The sequence below is a fragment of the Lygodium microphyllum genome, chromosome 29 (genome assembly GCF_053477565.2).
Source record: "Lygodium microphyllum isolate KBCC chromosome 29, Lygodium_microphyllum_v1.1.10, whole genome shotgun sequence".
Classification (NCBI taxonomy): domain Eukaryota; kingdom Viridiplantae; phylum Streptophyta; class Polypodiopsida; order Schizaeales; family Lygodiaceae; genus Lygodium; species Lygodium microphyllum.
The window spans coordinates 62,330,814-62,349,873 of record NC_141163.1 but is presented as its reverse complement, the minus strand read 5'-3'; the positions used below and the strand labels follow the sequence as shown (position 1 = coordinate 62,349,873).

General features: G+C 41.0%; 1 protein-coding gene across 2 annotated transcripts; it reads right to left on the bottom strand.

The window, feature by feature from the left end:
• Positions 1-582: 582 nt before the first annotated feature.
• Positions 583-15,890, bottom strand: LOC148010700 (glutamate NMDA receptor subunit epsilon-1, putative (DUF3598)). 2 transcript variants are annotated; one of them, XM_087671290.1, is made up of 7 exons: positions 15,507-15,646; positions 14,601-14,678; positions 14,241-14,364; positions 14,040-14,161; positions 2,010-2,181; positions 1,760-1,918; positions 583-1,216 (listed from the first exon to the last, which is right to left on the bottom strand). In XM_087671290.1, exons 2-7 carry the CDS (start codon positions 14,672-14,674, stop codon positions 944-946), a joined length of 924 nt encoding a protein of 307 aa, XP_087527416.1. In that variant the 5' UTR covers positions 14,675-14,678; positions 15,507-15,646; the 3' UTR covers positions 583-943. The 2 variants fall into 2 exon arrangements, with proteins under 2 accessions (XP_087527416.1, XP_087527417.1); XM_087671291.1 differs by having other exon boundaries at positions 588-1,216; positions 14,584-14,678; positions 15,507-15,890.
• Positions 15,891-19,060: the final 3,170 nt, after the last annotated feature.

Sequence of the window (19,060 nt, the reverse complement as noted above, 5' to 3'; positions counted from 1 at the left end):
ATTATGAACTTATGTATTAGAAGATCTTGAACCTGGTTGAACTGAGGAGAGCAAAACCCTCTTCTTGAGAGATGCGCCAACTCTCAATCATTCACCTTCTCAAGAAGTGTGTCAACTCTCAATCATTGATCTTGTATGGCACTCATGTAGCTTTGGATATTATACATAGAAAGCTTTCTCATTTTCCATTTAATTTGCTTAAATGGATGCCTTTTGGTTCATAGCAACACCACATCAAGCATGTGTTGATATCACAAGTACTTGTCACTCAAGAGTAAAACAAAGTTGTTGGGCAAAACCGCCAAGCATATGTGCTATTGATTAGATTTTAAACAATGTATTAAGACTATACACTTTGTCAATCAAGCCAATGGGATCCTCATTTCTTAAAATTTTAGAGAGAAGTATGCCACCTCTCCTCTAGATGCATTATATGGCACTCATAGAGATCTACAAAATATGTATTCATACAATGTTTTGTTTTATCCGTTTTTCACCATTTATATAAATTTTAACAATTTTATATTGATAATTACACAACTTGTATATTTGACAAACCTCAAGTGACTATTGTACCATGCAATTATAATTACCTATGATTAATTAGTGCACATAGGTATTGGAACTGCATTAGCTCTTTCATTTTGTGTTTGAAGATATAAGGATTCATATGAAGAATTTGACCCCATAGCTTCTCAACCTAGTAGCTCCTCCCATCATATATAGAATAAATGAGGCCCCAAAGGTCCTAACACCTGCATCTTTCATATACATGTGACAATAGGTACGTCACTGCCGGAAGAGTGCCAGACCTAAATATTGGCTAGGTAATGTGATTTTTGTTAAGATTAAAAAAACTTTAAAAATATGTGCATTTTTTTTCTCTCTTCTCCCTCAAAAGAAGCAAATTGTGACACCCCAAAAGTGCCAAAAAGAAGACAATTCACAATTTTGTTTCATCGATGAAAGTAGTGGACACAACTACCCCATCCGTGTCGTAGGTCCGCACCAACCTTTGCCTCTTTCCGGGGGCATAGATCCATGAAAATTCAAAGTAAAATGCTTGAGACCCACCTACACTTTTTCCCACATTCATTGGGGAGGCCATTGCCATGCCTCCTGGAAGGAGTGTCATTTGCAAGCCCTTCTCAAACTTGACCAAACTTCCATAGGATGCTCCTGTCAAATGCATACTTCCTCTGGGATTGTTGATATCCTGCATGTTAAAAGTATATGTAAAGAGAAAATATTACAAAAGAAGCTGTTTCGAAAAAGCTGCCCCCCCCCCCCCCCCAAATCCACTTAGAAAGGAGAGTGTGGCTTGATATATCTCTCACACACGCGCGCGCGCGTGCGCACATGCACACACATACTACATGTATATATACATATACATATTATGTATGCATCATATATTATGCATGTGTCTATGTATGCATATATAATACATACACATACACATACACATGCATGTGTGTGTGTGTGTGTGTGTGTGTGTCTCCATACCATACTAGAAAATCCATATCATTTTACCAAAATAGTGTGCATGCATTCTCGCATACATGTGAACATACCTATCAGTGCTTATAGGAGCCTCTTACCATTACCAAAACCTACCAATTTATTCATAAACTTCACATACCAGTTGTAAAGACAAGTCCTTCACATACATTTCTTTGTGATGGAACTAAATTGTAACAGCAAGTGCACTTCCATTTATGTTTCCTAAGTCTGAATGCAAACTCAGAGGAGTGGGAACCTGTATCAAGGTCCCATCGTCTTCCAACCTAAATGTCACATTCACATCCTCCTCAAACAAGGTTGATCCATAAATTCCTGTTCGGCGTGTCACAGAGTGGCCTGTCCATGAGCCCAACAATGCATCCAGTCTGTTGTGCTGATCACCCTGTGAAGCATCCTGAAGGTAGCATCCCAACAGTAAAGACATATAACTCAAAAAGGGAAAAAACAAATGGTTATAAAACTGATGCAGATCATAGGTGTCATACCTCAGCTATATCAACACAGCCATTGTCCTTCCTTTCCTGGAAAACCCCTATAAAATCAAGAAGGCCTCGAGGATCTACGACATGGAAAGCACGCACCCGACTTTCCCCGTCTTTTGAATAAAGGCAACTCTCACAAACAAGAGCAGGTCGCCTAGAAGGCACTTTAACTCCTCTAAAATGCAAACACAAAGTAGGTGGGTTATGTCACATGTGTTGTTAATGGCAGCTTGCAACCAGATTATGATGAGAACAAGCAAAAGCAGACAAAGAAATAGTGGAAATCTGCATTATGATGAGAACAAGCAAAAGCAGACAAAGAAATAGTGGAGATATGCAAAAGATCGCACGAGTGTGAGCTACCTTGTAACCTAGTGCAAGGACTTATAGAGACAAGTAACTTGTGATTGACTAACTTTACGACTCTCAATATGAAAGTAGGTGACTAGCAAGAGCAACTGGACATGACAGTTCTGGCTGCCAAAGTTTGTGATCTGTCCACACTAAACATTTGTGTAGCATCATTGGGTGCCGAAAGCCCAAGTCTGCAGAGGTATACCTCATAGAAACATGAAACAGCGAATGGGAACAGGGACAGTGATGGGGATGCCAAACCTAGGGAACAAGGACGTGGGAATGGGAACGGCATTTAAAAAATTAAAATTCATGAAAAAATTTTAATATTTCACTCATAATCCATATGGACTATGGAGCGTTAAAACCAAGGTATATAATCCACAAGGACAAAGCACATGTCTCCTCTTCTTGCTGCATCTCCCACTATGTGAATGGATTGGGCTTTGTTGTCATACTGTTATATAACATCCTCAAATTAGCACTAACGAATACTAGATCATTTGCCCTCTCCACACCAAGACGGTTCCTCTTCTTTGAAGCAATGTGAGCATATGTACTCCACAATTGCTCCAAACAAGAGAAGCTAACTAATTGACTCAAAATACGGATGGCTAGTTGTTGCAACTTAGGACCATCTGAACCATAGTCCTCCCACCACAAAGCTGCCCCAATCTTACAGCGATCCTCCTGTGCATCCCCACAACCAAAAGAACCCCAAAAGGTCCTATAACATGAAAGTTAATCTCTGATCTTTCGTCTAGTGCCATGATCACGCACTAGACGAGACAATATAAGCCTCCATGCATCCATAACCTCAGCGTCATTCTCTTGACCCTTGCCCTGGAGCTTAGGATCCACAACAAATGCAACTGCATGTATGGGTGAGCTATAGGAGTTTCACCTCATCACAACTAAATGGCGTATCTCCTCATACTCCTGCGACTTTTCATTCAGCATATCCATAGCCTCATATACCTTGCCAATGCAAGGTTGCATAGCATCCATAACCCCCAATAAATGCACAATAGGTGATACCATAGCATCTATCCGCTTTACATCATCCCAAAAAGTGGAGTTATTTGCTTTCTCCAAGTATAAGATACCTGTAGGAGTATCTGCCAATGTTGATGAGGTGAACTCATCACTAAGAAATAATTACCCCAAGGCACCACTGCATTCTCTTAATCTGCCTAGCATCAAGAAGTTAAAGAAAAATTTGGTATCAAAGTATTTTAAAAGTGTCTTCTCGACCGCAAAGAGAAGTGATGGCGAAGAAATTGGTGATTCAAAACAAAGCTAACCATTTGAACTCCTTGCTCTATGACAGGTGCAATCCATGACAGGTTACCAATATCCTTTAGTAGGTTGTTCAAGCAATGAGCCATACAATATGAAACTGTGATATGTGGATAATATCCATAGATAATAGCACCTATTGCCCTATTTGCGGGCTCTCCATCTGCAACAAATCCCACAACATGCTCTAGACTAATAAGCTCAATACCTGTAGCCCACTCTGCTGCAAGTATATCTGTTGACTTTCCTGTCCTTGATGCATCATGTAAAGATATGAAATACATTTCCCCACGAGAATAAGCAACCATACCATGAATGGATTGCTTGCGTATATCACTCCCAACCATCAACAATCAAGGAAACTCCATTTTTAGCCCATAGGCTCTTTCTAGTCACTATTTCTTGCTTAACAAGGTGCTTTTCCTTGTCGAGTAAAGTGGTACGTAAGGTCTCTAATGATGGAGGTACATACGAAGGGCCATACTCACCAATCTTCTTGCACATCAGTTTAAAATACTCTGACCTAGCTCCACGAAATTGAATGTGGTCATGATAAAAAAAAACGTGCCACTCATGTATCCACCTCTTCCTTCTTCTTGGGATCCCGACTAGCATCAAGTGTGCTCTATCTACGTGCAACATATGGTATTGTTGATGCCATGGCCGATGCAATGCCTGTAGTAGGTGTGGAGGTAGCACTTTCTGATACTGACCCTGCTCTAGACACATCTGATAGGGATAGTGTCAGAAAAGTTGCAGGGTTAACTGCAACACGTCATGGTCTACATGCAAGATAAGCTTGTTGACCTGCTACATAGTCACAAAGATCCCTTTGCTTTTCCAAGGTTACATTTGAACAAAATTGTATCTCTAAATTTGGCTCATGTAGGAGATGAGCTCGGACCTGATTATGCATAAAATGGAACAAGTGGCAATTGATATTCCATATTCTAATATTTAAGTAACTTTGAAAAATTAAAATCAATAAAAATTCGAAATACAAATGCTTGGCTCAATGGATTACCTTGTTTGCTCCACTAGTTCGCTTGTATGGACAAATCTTGCAAGCCCATGGTTGAGATCCTCCACCACTCAATGAGCGGTCAGCATTTACTTCTTTCCACCATGACCAATCATCGGATCTTCCTGTTGAGATGGTAAGCTCAATATGTGCGGACATTAATGATGGACCGCTTGGCTATATGAGTCCGCACGTCTACACTTAGCACGTTGGTGGTCATTATGATACTCACATGGCCACTGACTTCTCACTTATTATATTTAGTTTGTTACAGCTACCTACAGCTGGCAAAGATATAACGCCAATCAATTAGTATAGTCGGTGATGCACTGTTTGACTTAGAAGGCTGCACTATTTGACTTTGAAGGCCACTTTCCTTTATGTTGTATCTTATCTATACTTTGTGTACATTGTATAGTGTGTGGACAAAAAAGAAAAAACCAGCAAGAAAACGTTTTGGCCTTCATCTCTCTTCTTATGTTCTTGAGTGAGCTTCCTCTTGTGTATACAGTGTGTGTTAGGCGCAGTAGCTCAAGTACATCCCCCATCATATGATTCTTGATATGATACTGAGAGGCTGATTTTGAAGGCTGAAGTGAAGGAGAAGAAGCAAGGTTCGAGCAAGCAAGCAGCAGGTAAGCAGCTCTTCCATTCTTCCACTCTCTCTCTTGGATAGTGCCTGTGGAGGCATCGGAAGCAGAGCTGAGAAAAAATCTCAAATTGCTATGAAATTTGGTGTGCGAGCAAATCATTGTATATTCTGCAAATAAGCCCTTTAGAGCTTGCCCGCAGTTATTTTGGGCGTCTGAGGCCGTTTTAGGCCCTGTTTTAGAGCTGCAAGCTTGCGGACAGCAGTTTCAAGGTATACTGATTTCAACTGTATTGATTGAAAGTGGGTGCGCAGGTTACAAATTGCGAATCTGTAATTTTTGAGGTATTTGCAGGAAGCAAACATAAGGTTTATTTGTAAACAGGTTGTAGATTACATGTACTATTGAGCAATCAGTGAAAAAGATTGCTTGGTGTATTGCTATACACATGTTGTGAAAGATTGCAGAAGACTAGCCTGCTGTGTTGTATCCTTATTTGTGATAATGGCACAGAACAGTGCAAATCCCATTATTGAGAAGCTTGACAAGAACAACTACCATTCATGGAAGTTTCGTGTGACGAACTTTCTCATTGGAAAGAGCCTTTATGAGTTTGTTTCAGGAGAAAAAAAGGAGCCAGAGCTGGGAAACCCTCCGACTATATGTGTTAAAAGCATGGAAAGAGTGGAATGCAAAAGACAAAAAGGTAATGTACTGGCTATCTGTAGTCATTGATAATACTATATTGGGACATATCAGGAATGTAGCAACTTCACATGCAGCTTGGACAATTTTTGAGAGCATGTTTTCAGTAAATACAAAGGCACGAAAGATTCAACTCAAGCAAGATTTGAATGCCTTGAAGAAAGGGAAAATGTCTATCAATGAGTATGTGTTAAAGGTGAGGAGCATTGCAGATGCTTTAGCAATGATTGATGCAATGCTAGATGATGATGATTTGGTTTCATCCACTCTGAGTGGCCTTAACAATGAGAAGGCATGGAAATCATTTGTTCCTTCAGTATATGTACGGAAGTCATTTTCAGATTTTGATAAGCTGATCTCTCTCATGATTACTGAAGAGATCAATATGTAGGGTGATTCGTTTGAAAGAAATGATGAACATGTCCAAGCATTTTACTCGAGTTCAAGAAGGGGATGTGGTAGATCCTTTTTGAGAGGCCGTGGTATAGGACGTGCTGTAATTAGCAAAACAGGTTCAACCAACAGTTTGGTGAAATGCAAGTTTCTAGAGGCAGAGGAAACTTTAGAGGCAGGGGGAGCTCTAGAGGAAGAGGTGGATAGCAGAACAAAGGCTCTAGAAATTCTACTATTGTTTGCCATTATTGTGGCAAAATAAGACATATTGCAGCCAATTGTTATGCTAAGAAAGAGTATATTCGCAGTGGTAAATTACAGCAAGCAAACTATGCATTGTCTTCACGACAGAATGAAGACAAGAATGAGCGTTTGTTTGTTATGCAGCATATAATGAATGTAGTTACAGACGAGGGGACACATGATGACATATGGTATGTCGATTCAGGTGCATCTAATCATATGACCAGTCATGTTGAATGGTTTGAAGAGATGCCGGACTTACAAATCCCAGATTATGTACAGACGGGTGATGATTCATACTACCCAATTTGACATATTGGAAAGGTTCCCTTGTCCTTGTATGATGGCCAGACAAAGAGTCTGACAGATGTATTACATGTGCCATCAATTACAAAGAATTTAGTGTCTGTTGGTCAAATGGTAGAGCAAGGGTTGCAGGTCCAATTCAATGCAAAAGGTTGTTTTGTAGAAGACTTTAATGATAAGTGCAAGTTGGTTGCAAAAGGAAGTAGAATTGGCTGAATGTTCACTTTAGATGCTGGAATTCCTGCAATGGATGCTGCTATGTATGCTAAAGGAAAATGAGTAGCTGCAGATATTGAAATATGGCATAAACGTATTAGACATACAAATGCAAAGGCTGAAATTAATGCAGTCCAGAGGATTGGTTACAGGATTGCCTTCTTTTAGAGTTGCAGAATTGCATAAAGTCTATAAAGCATGCCAGTTTGATAAGCAGGCGAGACAACCCTTGTCGCATGATAGAGAAGTAAGTAGAAATATACTTGATGTAATACATACAGATGTTTGGGACTTACACAAAATGTATCTCTTGGTGGTATCAAATACTTTGTCACATTTATTGATGACCATTCAAGGAAGCTATGGGCATACTTCATGAAGGAAAAGAGTGATGTGTTTAAGCACTTCAAATCTTTTAAGGCAGCTGTTGAAAAAGAAACAAGCTTAAAAGTAAAGTGCTTGAGATCAGATGGAGAGGAAGAGTATCTCTCTAATGAGTTTAGTGGCTTCTTTAGGACTCATGGGATAAAGAGGCAATTTACTTGCAGGTATACCCCACAGCAAAATGGTGTTGCAGAAAGAAAAAACATGCATATTGCAAAAGTTGCACGGGTATTAATGGCTGAAAAGAATATGCCCAAACATTTTTTATCTGAGGCTGTCAATACTATTGTCTATATTATGAACAGAACTCCCACAGCTGCAGTTCATGGGATGACTCTTAAAGAATGCTTTCCTGGCAAGAAGCCTAATGTATCGCACTTGAAGATATTTGGTTGTGTTACATAAGTTCATGTTCCAGATGAGCTACGGAAGAAGCTTGATCCAAAGGCAGAAAAATGTATTTTTATTGGATACTCTTTAGAGTAGAAAGGGTATCGCTGTTATAACCCTGTCATAGGTCAGTTCAGAGTGAGCAGGGATGCTATCTTTGATGAGATGGGAAGTTGGTATACATCTGCTGGTGATGTTTTGGATGATGATAATAATCAGGACAGCTATGTGCAAAAAGATAAACAAGAATCACGGAGTCTTAGTGGACCAGAAACATCATATGATACTACACCTACAGTGAGCCCTTGGTCTAGGAAACTAAGAAGTAGCCCCACATTGTCACAGGATCTATAAGTGTTGCAAGGAATGACAAAGGAAAGAAGAAAGCGCTGGATGGTAATAATGCATCTACCATTCATTTGGGATTTGATGGAGATTCTAGTGGTTCAAAGAGTTTGGATGATGAGCTTGGTATTCCTTCAGTCAAGACACCAGGTGTACAGAGAGCTCATAGTAATGTAAAGGCTCCATTGAGTGATCCGGTGCTACGCAGATCTAGCAGGGTCAGATATCCTGTTAAAAGATTTGGTTTTGAAGGTTATGTAGCTCACTATTATGCTTATATGGTGAAACTAGTTGAGGATGTTAAGCCCACTTGTTTTGAGGATGTTGTTGGTCATGCTCATTGGGATGCAGCAATGGATGAGGAGATGGCTACATTACAAGCCAATAAGACTTAGGATTTGGTACACTTATCTAAGGGTAAGAAAGCTATTGGCTGTAAGTGGGTTTACAAAGTCAAGCATAATGCAGACGGTTCAGTTAGCATGTATAAGGCTAGGCTGGTTACAAAAGGCTATGCTCAAACATATGGCATAGATTATGAAGAGACATTAGTCCAGTTGCTAGGATGGCAATTGTTAGGTATGTGATTGCCTTGGCAACAGCCAAAGGTTGAAGTTTGCAGCAAATGGATGCTAAGAATACCTTCTTGCATGGTGAATTGCAAGAAGAAATGTATATGGAGCAACCAGCAGGTTATGAGGATTTAGAGCATCCCATATATGTATGCTGATTAAAGAATGCGCTCTATAGGCTGATGCAAGCACCGAGAGCATGGTCTGACAAGATTGGAGAGTATCTTATCAATATTGAATTTTGTATTTTTGTTGCTGATCACTCAGTTTATGTGAGAAAGAGAGATGCAGGTTTGGTCATCATAGTCATCTATATGGATGACTTTATTATTACACGTGACAGTGACAATGGGATTGCTAAAGTTAAGAACTTCTTGAAGAAAAAGTTTGAGATGAAAGATTTGGGTGAGCTGAGATACTTTCTTGGTATTGAGGTGATCAGATGTGATGATGGTATATGGCTGTCCCAAAGGCAGTATGGCTTGGATATGTTATCCAAGTATGGCATGACAACATGTAAGCCTCTTTCAGAACCATTGGAGCAAAATGTGAAGTTGAGTGCTGACATTGGGGATGAGATAGAAGACCCTACTATGTTCAAGAGGATAGGGGAGAGTTTGATTTACATGACTATCACAAGGCCAGACTTGAGCTATGTTGTTGGCCTTGTCAGTCAGTTTATGCAGATGCCTAGAAAGCCTCATTTGGATGTAATTAGGGAGGTATGTGAAGTCCACTTTACATTATGGATTTTTTAATGAGGCAGATAAGGACGTACAAGTCTTTGGATACACAGATACAGATTGGGCTGGTAGCATGTCTAACAAAAGATCTACGAGTGGATTCATGTTTTCCCTTAGTAGTGCAGCAGTTACATGGAGCAGCAAAAAGCAACCTATAGTTGCTTTATCGAGTACAGAAGCTGAGTATAGAGGTGCTGCTATGACAGCATGTGAGATAGTATGGCTGCAAAAGTTATTAGGTGATTTGGACATGCAGGGAGATGGTCCAATTGTCATTCATTGTGATAACATAAGTAGCATACACCTAGCTAGGAATCCAATGTTCCATACTAGGACAAAACACATTGAGGTGCACTACCACTTTGTGAGAGAAAAGGTACTTGCAAGAGAGACTGACTTGGTATATGTCAGCACATAGGATCAGATAGCTAACATTTTCACAAAGACATTGGGTGCAGAGAAGCTTTGAAAGTTCTGAAGCTTACTTAGAGTTGCAGAGATAGAATTGAGCTTGAGGGGAAGTGCTGAGATGGCAAGCTCAACACGTGCGGATATTGATGATGGACCACCTGGCTAGATGAGTCCACACTTCTACACTTAGTACGTTGGTGGTCATTATGATACATCGCCACTGACTTATCACTTATTATATTTAGTTTGTTACACCTACCTATAACTGGCAAAGATATAACGCTAATCGATTAGTGTAGTCAGCGATGCACTGTTTGACTTAGAAGGCCACTTTCCTTTATGTTGTATCTTATCTATACTTTGTATACATTGTATAGTGTGTGGAAAAAGAAGAAAAAAACAGCAAGAAAAAGTTTTGGCCTCTATCTCTCTTCTTGTGTTCTAGAGTGAGCTTCCTCTTGTGTATACAGTGTGTGTTTGGCGGAGCAGCTCAAGCACATCCCCCCATCACATGATTCTTAACACTTCCTCCTTGACCACCCGCCCGACTAGCGGGGCAAGAAGATGAAGCCATTTTAGGCTGAAAATTGAAATAAAAATGGCTCGAGAGAAGTGAGAACTCGAGTCTCAAGAGAAGGGAGAAGGCTCAAGAGTCAAGAGTGAAGGGAGAAGGAAGAAGAGAACAGGAGAAGAATGGAGAACTTGGAACTTGGAGAAGAAGGAAGAGAAGGGAGAAAGTCCAAGGAAGAAGGAAGAAGAGAAGGGAGAAGTCAAGAGAAGGAAGAAGGAAGAAGAGAAGGGAGAAAGAAGAGAGGTTGGAGGCGGGAGGAGACGGGGGGACTGGCGACTGGCCACTGATTGGGCAGGGGGCTGGTCACTGGGGGGCGCTGCAAGGAAGTGGGACAAGAGGCGGGTCGGACATGCGTCGAGCAGACAGGATAGAGGTGGGCAGGAATGCGTAGATGATCGGGCGGGAGCAGCAGGTGGGCCGAAGGTAAGTGGGTGCCACGTGGCATTCCCTATCTGAAACGGGACAGGGAACGTTCCATAGATTTGCAACGCGTCCCATGACAGCTTCGTGCCGGGGATAGTGATTCCGCGTGTCGGGGGGCCATTCCAGCTGTTTGCTGTTTCTATGGTGTACCTGTTGCAGGCAGGCTCACCACGTCGTATTAATTGCAGTGAGCTAGGAGACTGCACAAGTCCCCCGATATATAGACATGACATTCAAATATGCTCCAACCTGCAGTTAACCAGTCCCCAAAAAACTGTGGGGGAAGGGATGTCAAGTGGGCAAAGAAGGATATCTACCAAAGTTGGACTATAAAAGGTGCCACATGTCAATTCCATACTACCAGGGGATGGCATTCCATGTATTTTGTGCTTGTTTTATTGTGTTATGCTTTCATGTTGGGGCCTTGTTTCCATGCTCACAAATCCTGTTTCTTTGTTGTTCTGACAGGCAAGTCTGCCACACTTTGTTGGAGAGATGCCCATCCACTTGCAGAGGATGCTCTTGATCACTAGACGGTGTCTAAAGGGCCTGCACACAGGAGATCAATGGCACTATCCCAGTTGAGTGATTACTGTTGTCACCTCAGTGTTAGCATGAGATTGGGGCTGATTTGTTCCTTGAGCCGCTGCCCTCCCCCTCCCCCACCCCCAGGGCCCAGACACTTTCTGTCACGGTTTATGAGGAAGTTGTGGGATCTAGATTCTAGACAAAGAGCGGCAAGGGTCAGCCTGCCCATAGCTTCCTTGGGCTGAGGGGAAAGACTTGGGGGCTGGGTCTGCATATTGCCTGGTAAGATGATGCCTCTTAACCTAGAAGGGCAGTACCTTGGACAAGCAGGATAGGGTCCTAAGGGAGTGGCATTGACCAGCCCCTTCAGTCTCAAAGGCTTTATTGGGTCTTTTCTCTTACATGGCTAGGGCAGACGAATATAGTTTGGTGCAGGATTATGCTGACTGGGCCCCCACCAAGACCATTATATTAAGCAGAGTATAGCATTACAGAGCCTTTGAAGTGCACTTTCTGAAAGCACCTCTAAGATAGATGATGGTGCTATTTCCCTTATGGCTGATTGCCTATGATAACCTGGCAGTTGACAATTAGCTAGCAGAGATGAAGCAGAATGAGGTTAATTAAAGATGGCCAAGGCAAAGCTTGGAGAGTTGAGACACCAGAGTATTGTCTTTCTACATGTGTAGCAGCCTTGCCTGGCCGACAGCATCTGGAGCCTACCACATCTTACTAGGAGATCTGGAAGCTATTGACAATCCCATATTGTTGTATATATGAAAGGCCAGTTGCTACTTTGTGTTTAATGGAGAGCACCCTTTGGTGTACTCATACTTCCACCTTTGCAATGCTCTGGACTTCTATCATCCATTCACTGGGATCAGCTTACATTCTTCGGGCTGCAGGACAGTACTCATATGGTAAAATCAATGCCCCTCTACCTTGACTTCATTCTCCCGTTTACACCCAAACACTGAGCAAGGCCTTTGAAATAACTGACATAGCTCTACCAATGCTGAGACCTCTCCCATTTTCAGGTCCAATGATGCCATTGAACCTGCATATTTCCATGTCTTACACAAGTACTAAAAGAAATCGCCACACTTTGTTTTTGCAAGAAAAGCATCACACTTGGGCTTGAAAGCACACTGTTCTTAAACGTAGATGGTAAAATCAATACCCCTCTACCTTGACTTCATTCTCCCGTTTACACCCAAACACTGAGCAAGGCCTTTGAAATAACTGATATAGCTCTACCAATGCTGAGAGCTCTCCCATTTTCAGGTCCAATGATGCCATTGAACCTGCATATTTCCATGTCTTACACAAGTACTAAGAGAAATCGCCACACTTTGTTTTGCAACAAAAGCATCACACTTGGGCTTGAAAGCACACTGTCCTTAAACGTAGAAGATAAATGGAATAGAAAGAATAAACTACTTGCCCTTCATGACTTTGACCATGTCATGCTCCATATTGGGCATTGAGCAAGATCCTCAAAACCTTATCTCAAGGGTGGCATCACTGTCAGAGTCAGTGGGGTGACTACAAATCCCTAGTAAAGGCATTTCTTGAATGTGACCTAGGATTTGCAAGCCTCTTACCTATTCACTTGCCTCCAAGGCTCCAAGGTAAGAGCAGCAAACTGTCAGCAGGGTTCTAAGAAAGCAGAATATTGTTGTCTTTGTCCTTAATTTTGGTATCAAGAATGAATCTGTGTGCTGCAAGAAAGCTTTTCTCGAAGAAAAAGGAAAGATATATTTGTTATCTAGTAGCTCCTCAAAGTCCAGTTAGAAGCAGTCTCACTTTTCCCCGAACCAAGGGGTACAACACTAAAAGAAATCAGGCAAGCCCAAGCTTACACTTGACCAGAAGTCCAAAGCCAACATAGTGGTTTTCTGACTCCTAATGAACCCAGGCTCTATTAATTCGGAAATAGGAACACTGAAGGTCATTTTACTGAGTGTCCTAAGCTGACTGTCAGCAAAGCTGTGGGATCCAGATAGTCAGCTACAGCAGGCAATCACTATGATCCCGTGATACTGGTGATTTACACTCAATCTGAAATCGAGAGCCCACACAGAAGGATAGTTTGTTCATTCTCCCAGTTGACCACATTAGCCCCCTATACATGCTAATTGAATCAGACAGCTACAGTCAAAAGTGCATTGCAATGCTGATAAGAGTAAGAAAGGCTCATCTCAAACCAAGATATTCACATTATAAGCAGCACAAAGTGATCACAACAATTATGTTCAAGACAACTGAGTTTGCAGCTGCCTGCCTTGTTGCCAAAGAAAGGGCCAAAGTCCTTCAGTACATTCTCCAAGAGTTATGACACAGATTATTAGAGGAGAATCTTTCAGCAAACAGCTCATTGCTAGTGTGTTGGGAAAAGGGCCTGTGACCTAGAGATGATTTCCATGGAAGATGAAGCCACTGCTGCAGGAAACTTGTTAATGTACCACACAATATGGAGAGTTAGTAGTTGAGGGTTTTCTTCAGAAATCAGACAAATCCTGAAAAGCATGCAACTTACGGTGGCGTTTCATCCAGATCATCTCCATCTTCCCCCAGCACACCAGCCCTAATGACACGGTCAAGCATCTCTGCTGTCCGGTGAGAAGCTGTGTATGCTCGCTTGCTTGGAAAATACCCAACCTGATAGTGTCATACAGTGATCAATTCTGTGGTCTGAAAGTGTTTGACACAGAAGTTTCTGAACATAAATAGTACGTACTTGCTGTTGCCTGTCTATCGTTAAAATGTTTGTCTCATCCATCTTGTACTCAGCCCAATCATCAGTCTCCACATTTTCTTCACCAGAAATAAAAGTCTTGGGGGGAGCCTGCTTGATGTTCAATCTGTGTGCATTGCCCATAAACAGTGAATGCACTTTCAAGAGAAATGTCCAGAAATGGCATGTTAGCTTTCAGGACTGAAACAACTCCAAGCTGCAATCCCAAGCAGCAGTCATACATTGACTTGGAAGGCATGTTTGGTAAGTGAAATCTACTCCTGCCAAGTTCTAACATGAAATGATATAGACTCACACAATCAGAAGCAGAGAGATGGAAACTAACGTTTGATAAAGACTCACTTGCTCGCCTCTACCGTATGAATTTGCAGCCAGTCTTGTTGGAATGTACTGTAACACATTGCCTTGCACGTCATATTGCTGGTTATGTACAAAAACAAGTATGTGAGATTCAGTTGTTGAGAAATCAATTTTTGAAATATTAAGCCTTCTTCAACTACTGAAGTCTTGTCCTGATTGTGATTGAGCTGTAATCACCTTCATAAATCAATGATATCATTCGTTGTACAGATGTGACACATTAATATCTTGTAGCAAAGTCTTGTACTGACTATGATCACATTCAGATTTCAATGTTATCAATTGTTTTGCTGCTGTAACACTACATACTGACGATGACTGCCTTCATATATCAATGGTTTTTTGCAGCTGTAGCACTATGTGCTGACTATAATCACCGTCATATATCAATGTTATCAATCGTTCTCCAAATATAACACCTTAATATCTTGCATTGAGACCTTGTACTGATTACGATCACTTGCATATATCAATGTTATCGATTGTTTTGCAGCTGTAGGACTGGTCCAGTGTCATGAGGTGAAATTTTCCAGCTTCTACAGATTCCAAATCCTGCCGTAAAAAGTTTTTGACATTGTCCCATGCGAGAAAAGGGGCTCTTGTCCCTTGTTTTTCCCTGTAGTGTTCAACATCATGCGCTTCTGCTGGGGAGGCCCCACATATCTAGCTAGGTCCCCCTGGCCCCAATTGCGCTGAGCTACGTATGCAGTGCCTCCCAAGCAGAAGTTCAGGATGTCATGGTAATTCACAATGTGGGAATTATACTGGGAATTTGTCTAAAACTTCTAGTGTACTGATGGAAAAATACCCTAATTCGACCTAAATGCCTACGTTTTAGAGTCGCCTAGCAGAAGCGAATAACAGAGGAAGGCATAGAGATACACTTACGGTAAAAGAGCCACTCCATTGACCAAGGTTCAGCTGTATGAACTCCTCTAGAACTTCGATTCCAATCTCTCCCGCCTTCTCATTGCGCCCCTGGCACTGGCACTGCCCGTGGCGCTGACGCCGAGGAGGACGGGAATGGTAGGCGGGATAATGGGAGGGAGGAGGCGGGAATGTGCTTGTACGAGAGGAGGAGGAGAAGGAGAAGACAATACTAGTGGTATTGGGAGGATGGTGATTATGGAAGAGAGAGGAGAATGAGGAAGGGGTGACAGAAGAAGAATGGTGGAGGAATGAGGAAGGTGGTGTCATGGGAGAAGCGTTGTAGATAGTGTAGAGAGAGAGAGAGAGAGAGAGAGAGAGATTGCTCTCATCCAATATATTATGTATGGTGCATGGTATAGCATTCGTCCCCACTGCCCTTAATAACCCCTTGATGTTAGCCCAAACGTTGAATTTGTTTGGTCCTTATGTTCTAGCCAAAATCTATTAAACTTATAATGCACTAAATTATCTCACGAATCTAACATCAAGGCTTTTCTCAAACTTTTTAAATTATTTTTTTGCACGATAACATTCTCACTTGCCCCTCTCTCTCTCTCTCTCTCTCCCCCCTCCTTTTTTTTCTCTCTCTCTCTCCCTCTGTCTTTGGCCATTCTTAGAAGTCAGTTTGATTGAGCTTGCAGCAGGCGAGACGCAAGGAAGAGGAAAAAGAAATCCTCTCTCTCTCTCTCTCTCTCTCTCTCTCTCTCTCTCTGTGGCTACATGCTCATATCACTTCCCAGACCAAATTCACAGGCTTGGTGAAACACGCATGGTTCCGTGAACGAGAATGAACATTAAAACGTGTTAGTATCATGTGTTCAATGAATGTTTATTTACCTTTTTATATAAGTTGTCTGTCTGTCCATCTCTCTTTCTCTCTCTCACCCTCGTAGGCATGCAACATTCTCTCTCACTCTCTCTCGCTCGCTCAGGCATGCAACATTTTCTCCTCTTCTTACAAGCATACAACTACTGTGTTCTCTCTCTCTCTCTCTCTCCGATTTCTATCATATCCATCTCACGAGTGTGAAGGGCAAGGAGTCTCTCTCTCTCTCTCTCTCTCTCTCCAATTTGGCTTTTATTTAGATCGAAAAGTAGCATTAATTTATGATTTGGAAGCATCCAAGGTAGCTACAAGAATAAGTGTACGAATGATTGATGAGACTTTTTGAAAATTTGAAACTTGAAATTTATTTAGATAGGAAATGTGGGAATAAAAGATGATCACGAGCATCCAAGGCAATTACAACAATAGTGAAAGTGAGTGAAAATCCAAATTTCATTGACTGTGATAATTAATTTGTATCTTAGTTTACGTAAAGAGTTTTCTTAGGTACTTCTCAACAAAAGGGTTATCGTGATACAAAATCTTTTTCTATGAGATCTTGGTTGGTAAAAGTGGATGGAGTTTCTGTGGTGGGCATGCTTTTGTGGTTATGCCTAGGGTTTATTCTTATAGCCCTAACATGCATAACTATGATAAGTTGGTTTTTAAAGGCAAGTCAAGAAGAATATTTGATGAGGGATAACCTTGAATCATGCAAACAGAGTAAATATTTACCTACATATATCCCACGAAACATTGCGTCTATCTTCCTTGTGGGAATGTCTTTTGGGGGAGTATGAACTTTCATGCTACCACCTTAAGCCATTGAGATCCTCATTTAAGACAAGTTGAGAAGCTACTATTAAAGTCATCTTAAGTGTATAGCTTCACTAGCAAGAAAGTTACATGTAAATGGTGTATATGAAGGTTAGAGAGAGAGAGAGAGAGGTTCTCACCACAAACTCCCATATCTAGAGCCACAAAGGGTCTACAAATTGAACTCTCCTTGTAATAATGATGGCTAGCTTTTACATCTCAATATTTCAAAATGTTTTGATGCAAAGATTCTCTTATCCAAGTTATATAAATACTGATGACTATATGGTGTAATACCAATTAGACCATAATCTTAGCCTCATGCAATCGATGTGGTGCAATTTCAAGTTTAAATAGTCAAGGCTAGCAAAAGTATGTCATCAAGTTATACAAAAAAGTTGTGAATGTCACACTGGTTTATGAGTAGCGAGACTAATGTGTTCTATGTAGTGGCGAATTTCAATTCGTGAATGACAAGGTAGCTATATGCCCTTTTTTGTCATATAGAACTTCAATTATCAACAAGAGGATACCCTTTCTATTTTCCTCTATCTAAAATGGCTAACATTGGTGGATTTCACAGGCACTTCTATTTATGAATCCTTTTGTGGTGTGTTGGTTACATGGTAGCCTTGAATTAGTTCAATATATTACTTTACTCATTTGGAGGTGAACTAATAGTTTTGAAAACAATGTTGTATGTTGAATAGTGGTTACCACTCACGTGCCTTCACCCATTGCCTTATTTAAAGAAAGAAGGCAACTTGAGTGGGCACGACAATTAAAAGACGAGAGAGAGAGAGAGAGAGAGAGAGAGAGTACATCAAGCATAGTGTACTTTTGTTTTTACCACAAAAAATATATGATAGCATTGTGCATCCTCCCCTATTTGCTTGTGTGAACACTAAGTAGTTTTGCAAGTTACTTGTTTAGCTTACATGGGACAACAAGGATGTTAAGTTGAATATGTCATTCATGAAATTCAATTAAACATGTGATTATGAAGGACAATCATTTGTGCACATTCTTGTGTAAGCAAGAGCGAGGGTATATTGGCAACATTTAAAAAGAGAAATATAAATTTTGTCGCATTTTAGAAGTTTAGTGACTTATATGAGTTACTCCACCAAAGAGCATATCATGGGGAATTTGATTAACCTTTGATAGGACCACCTTTGATTTATATATTTCCAAACTAACAAGTATAGTAAGTGTGTGAACACAAACCTTTATAGGTGCACCTACATCTCTATGCCACTTTCTTCTCACTTCCATTCAATAAGATGAGGTAACACCTTAATGCAAGTAACCATGCAATCGTGTGGCTGCTTCCCTTTGCTTACCAAAATGGGAAGCAAGTGAGGCGTAGCCTTGCAAGCTTTGCATTGATAACAATCAAAGCGTGGTAGTAGGCATTTGTTGGCCATGCTAGCTAGCTATTTTTAAGCTAATAAAGATTAGGCTTCCTTGATCAATATAGCAATATGTATTCGTATAATTGTTTATTAGGTTTAATTCCTATTGTATCTACTAGCATTCTACACGCGCTTCATACACACAAAAACTAGGCCGCTTCGCGGTAAAGCGACAAGCTCAACAATCCATTTCTCATCTTTCTCTCGCCTCTTTTTCCTCTCTCTCTCTCTCTCCCCCAAATTCCCTATGTCTAATTTTCTCTCTCTCTCTCTCTCTCTCTCTCTCTCTCTCTCTCTCTCCTTTTCTTCTCTTTGCACTTCTCTCTCTCTCTCTCCTCTCTTTTCCTTCTCTCTTTCTCCTCTGTTTTTTATTCTCTCTTTTTAGATTTTATATTTTCTCTCTCTATATATTCTCTATCTTCTTCTTTCACTTTCTTTCCCTCCTCCCCAATCTC

Coding starts and splice junctions, on each gene's coding strand:
- LOC148010700 (XM_087671291.1), bottom strand. CDS start 15,815: ATGACACCACCTTCCTCATTCCTCCACCATTCTTCTTCTGTCACCCCT. Junction 14,365..14,583: donor CAAGTGAGTCTTTATCAAAC/GTTAGTTTCCAT, acceptor CAATGCACACAG/ATTGAACATCAAGCAGGCTC. Junction 14,162..14,240: donor CGATAGACAGGCAACAGCAA/GTACGTACTATT, acceptor TGACACTATCAG/GTTGGGTATTTTCCAAGCAA.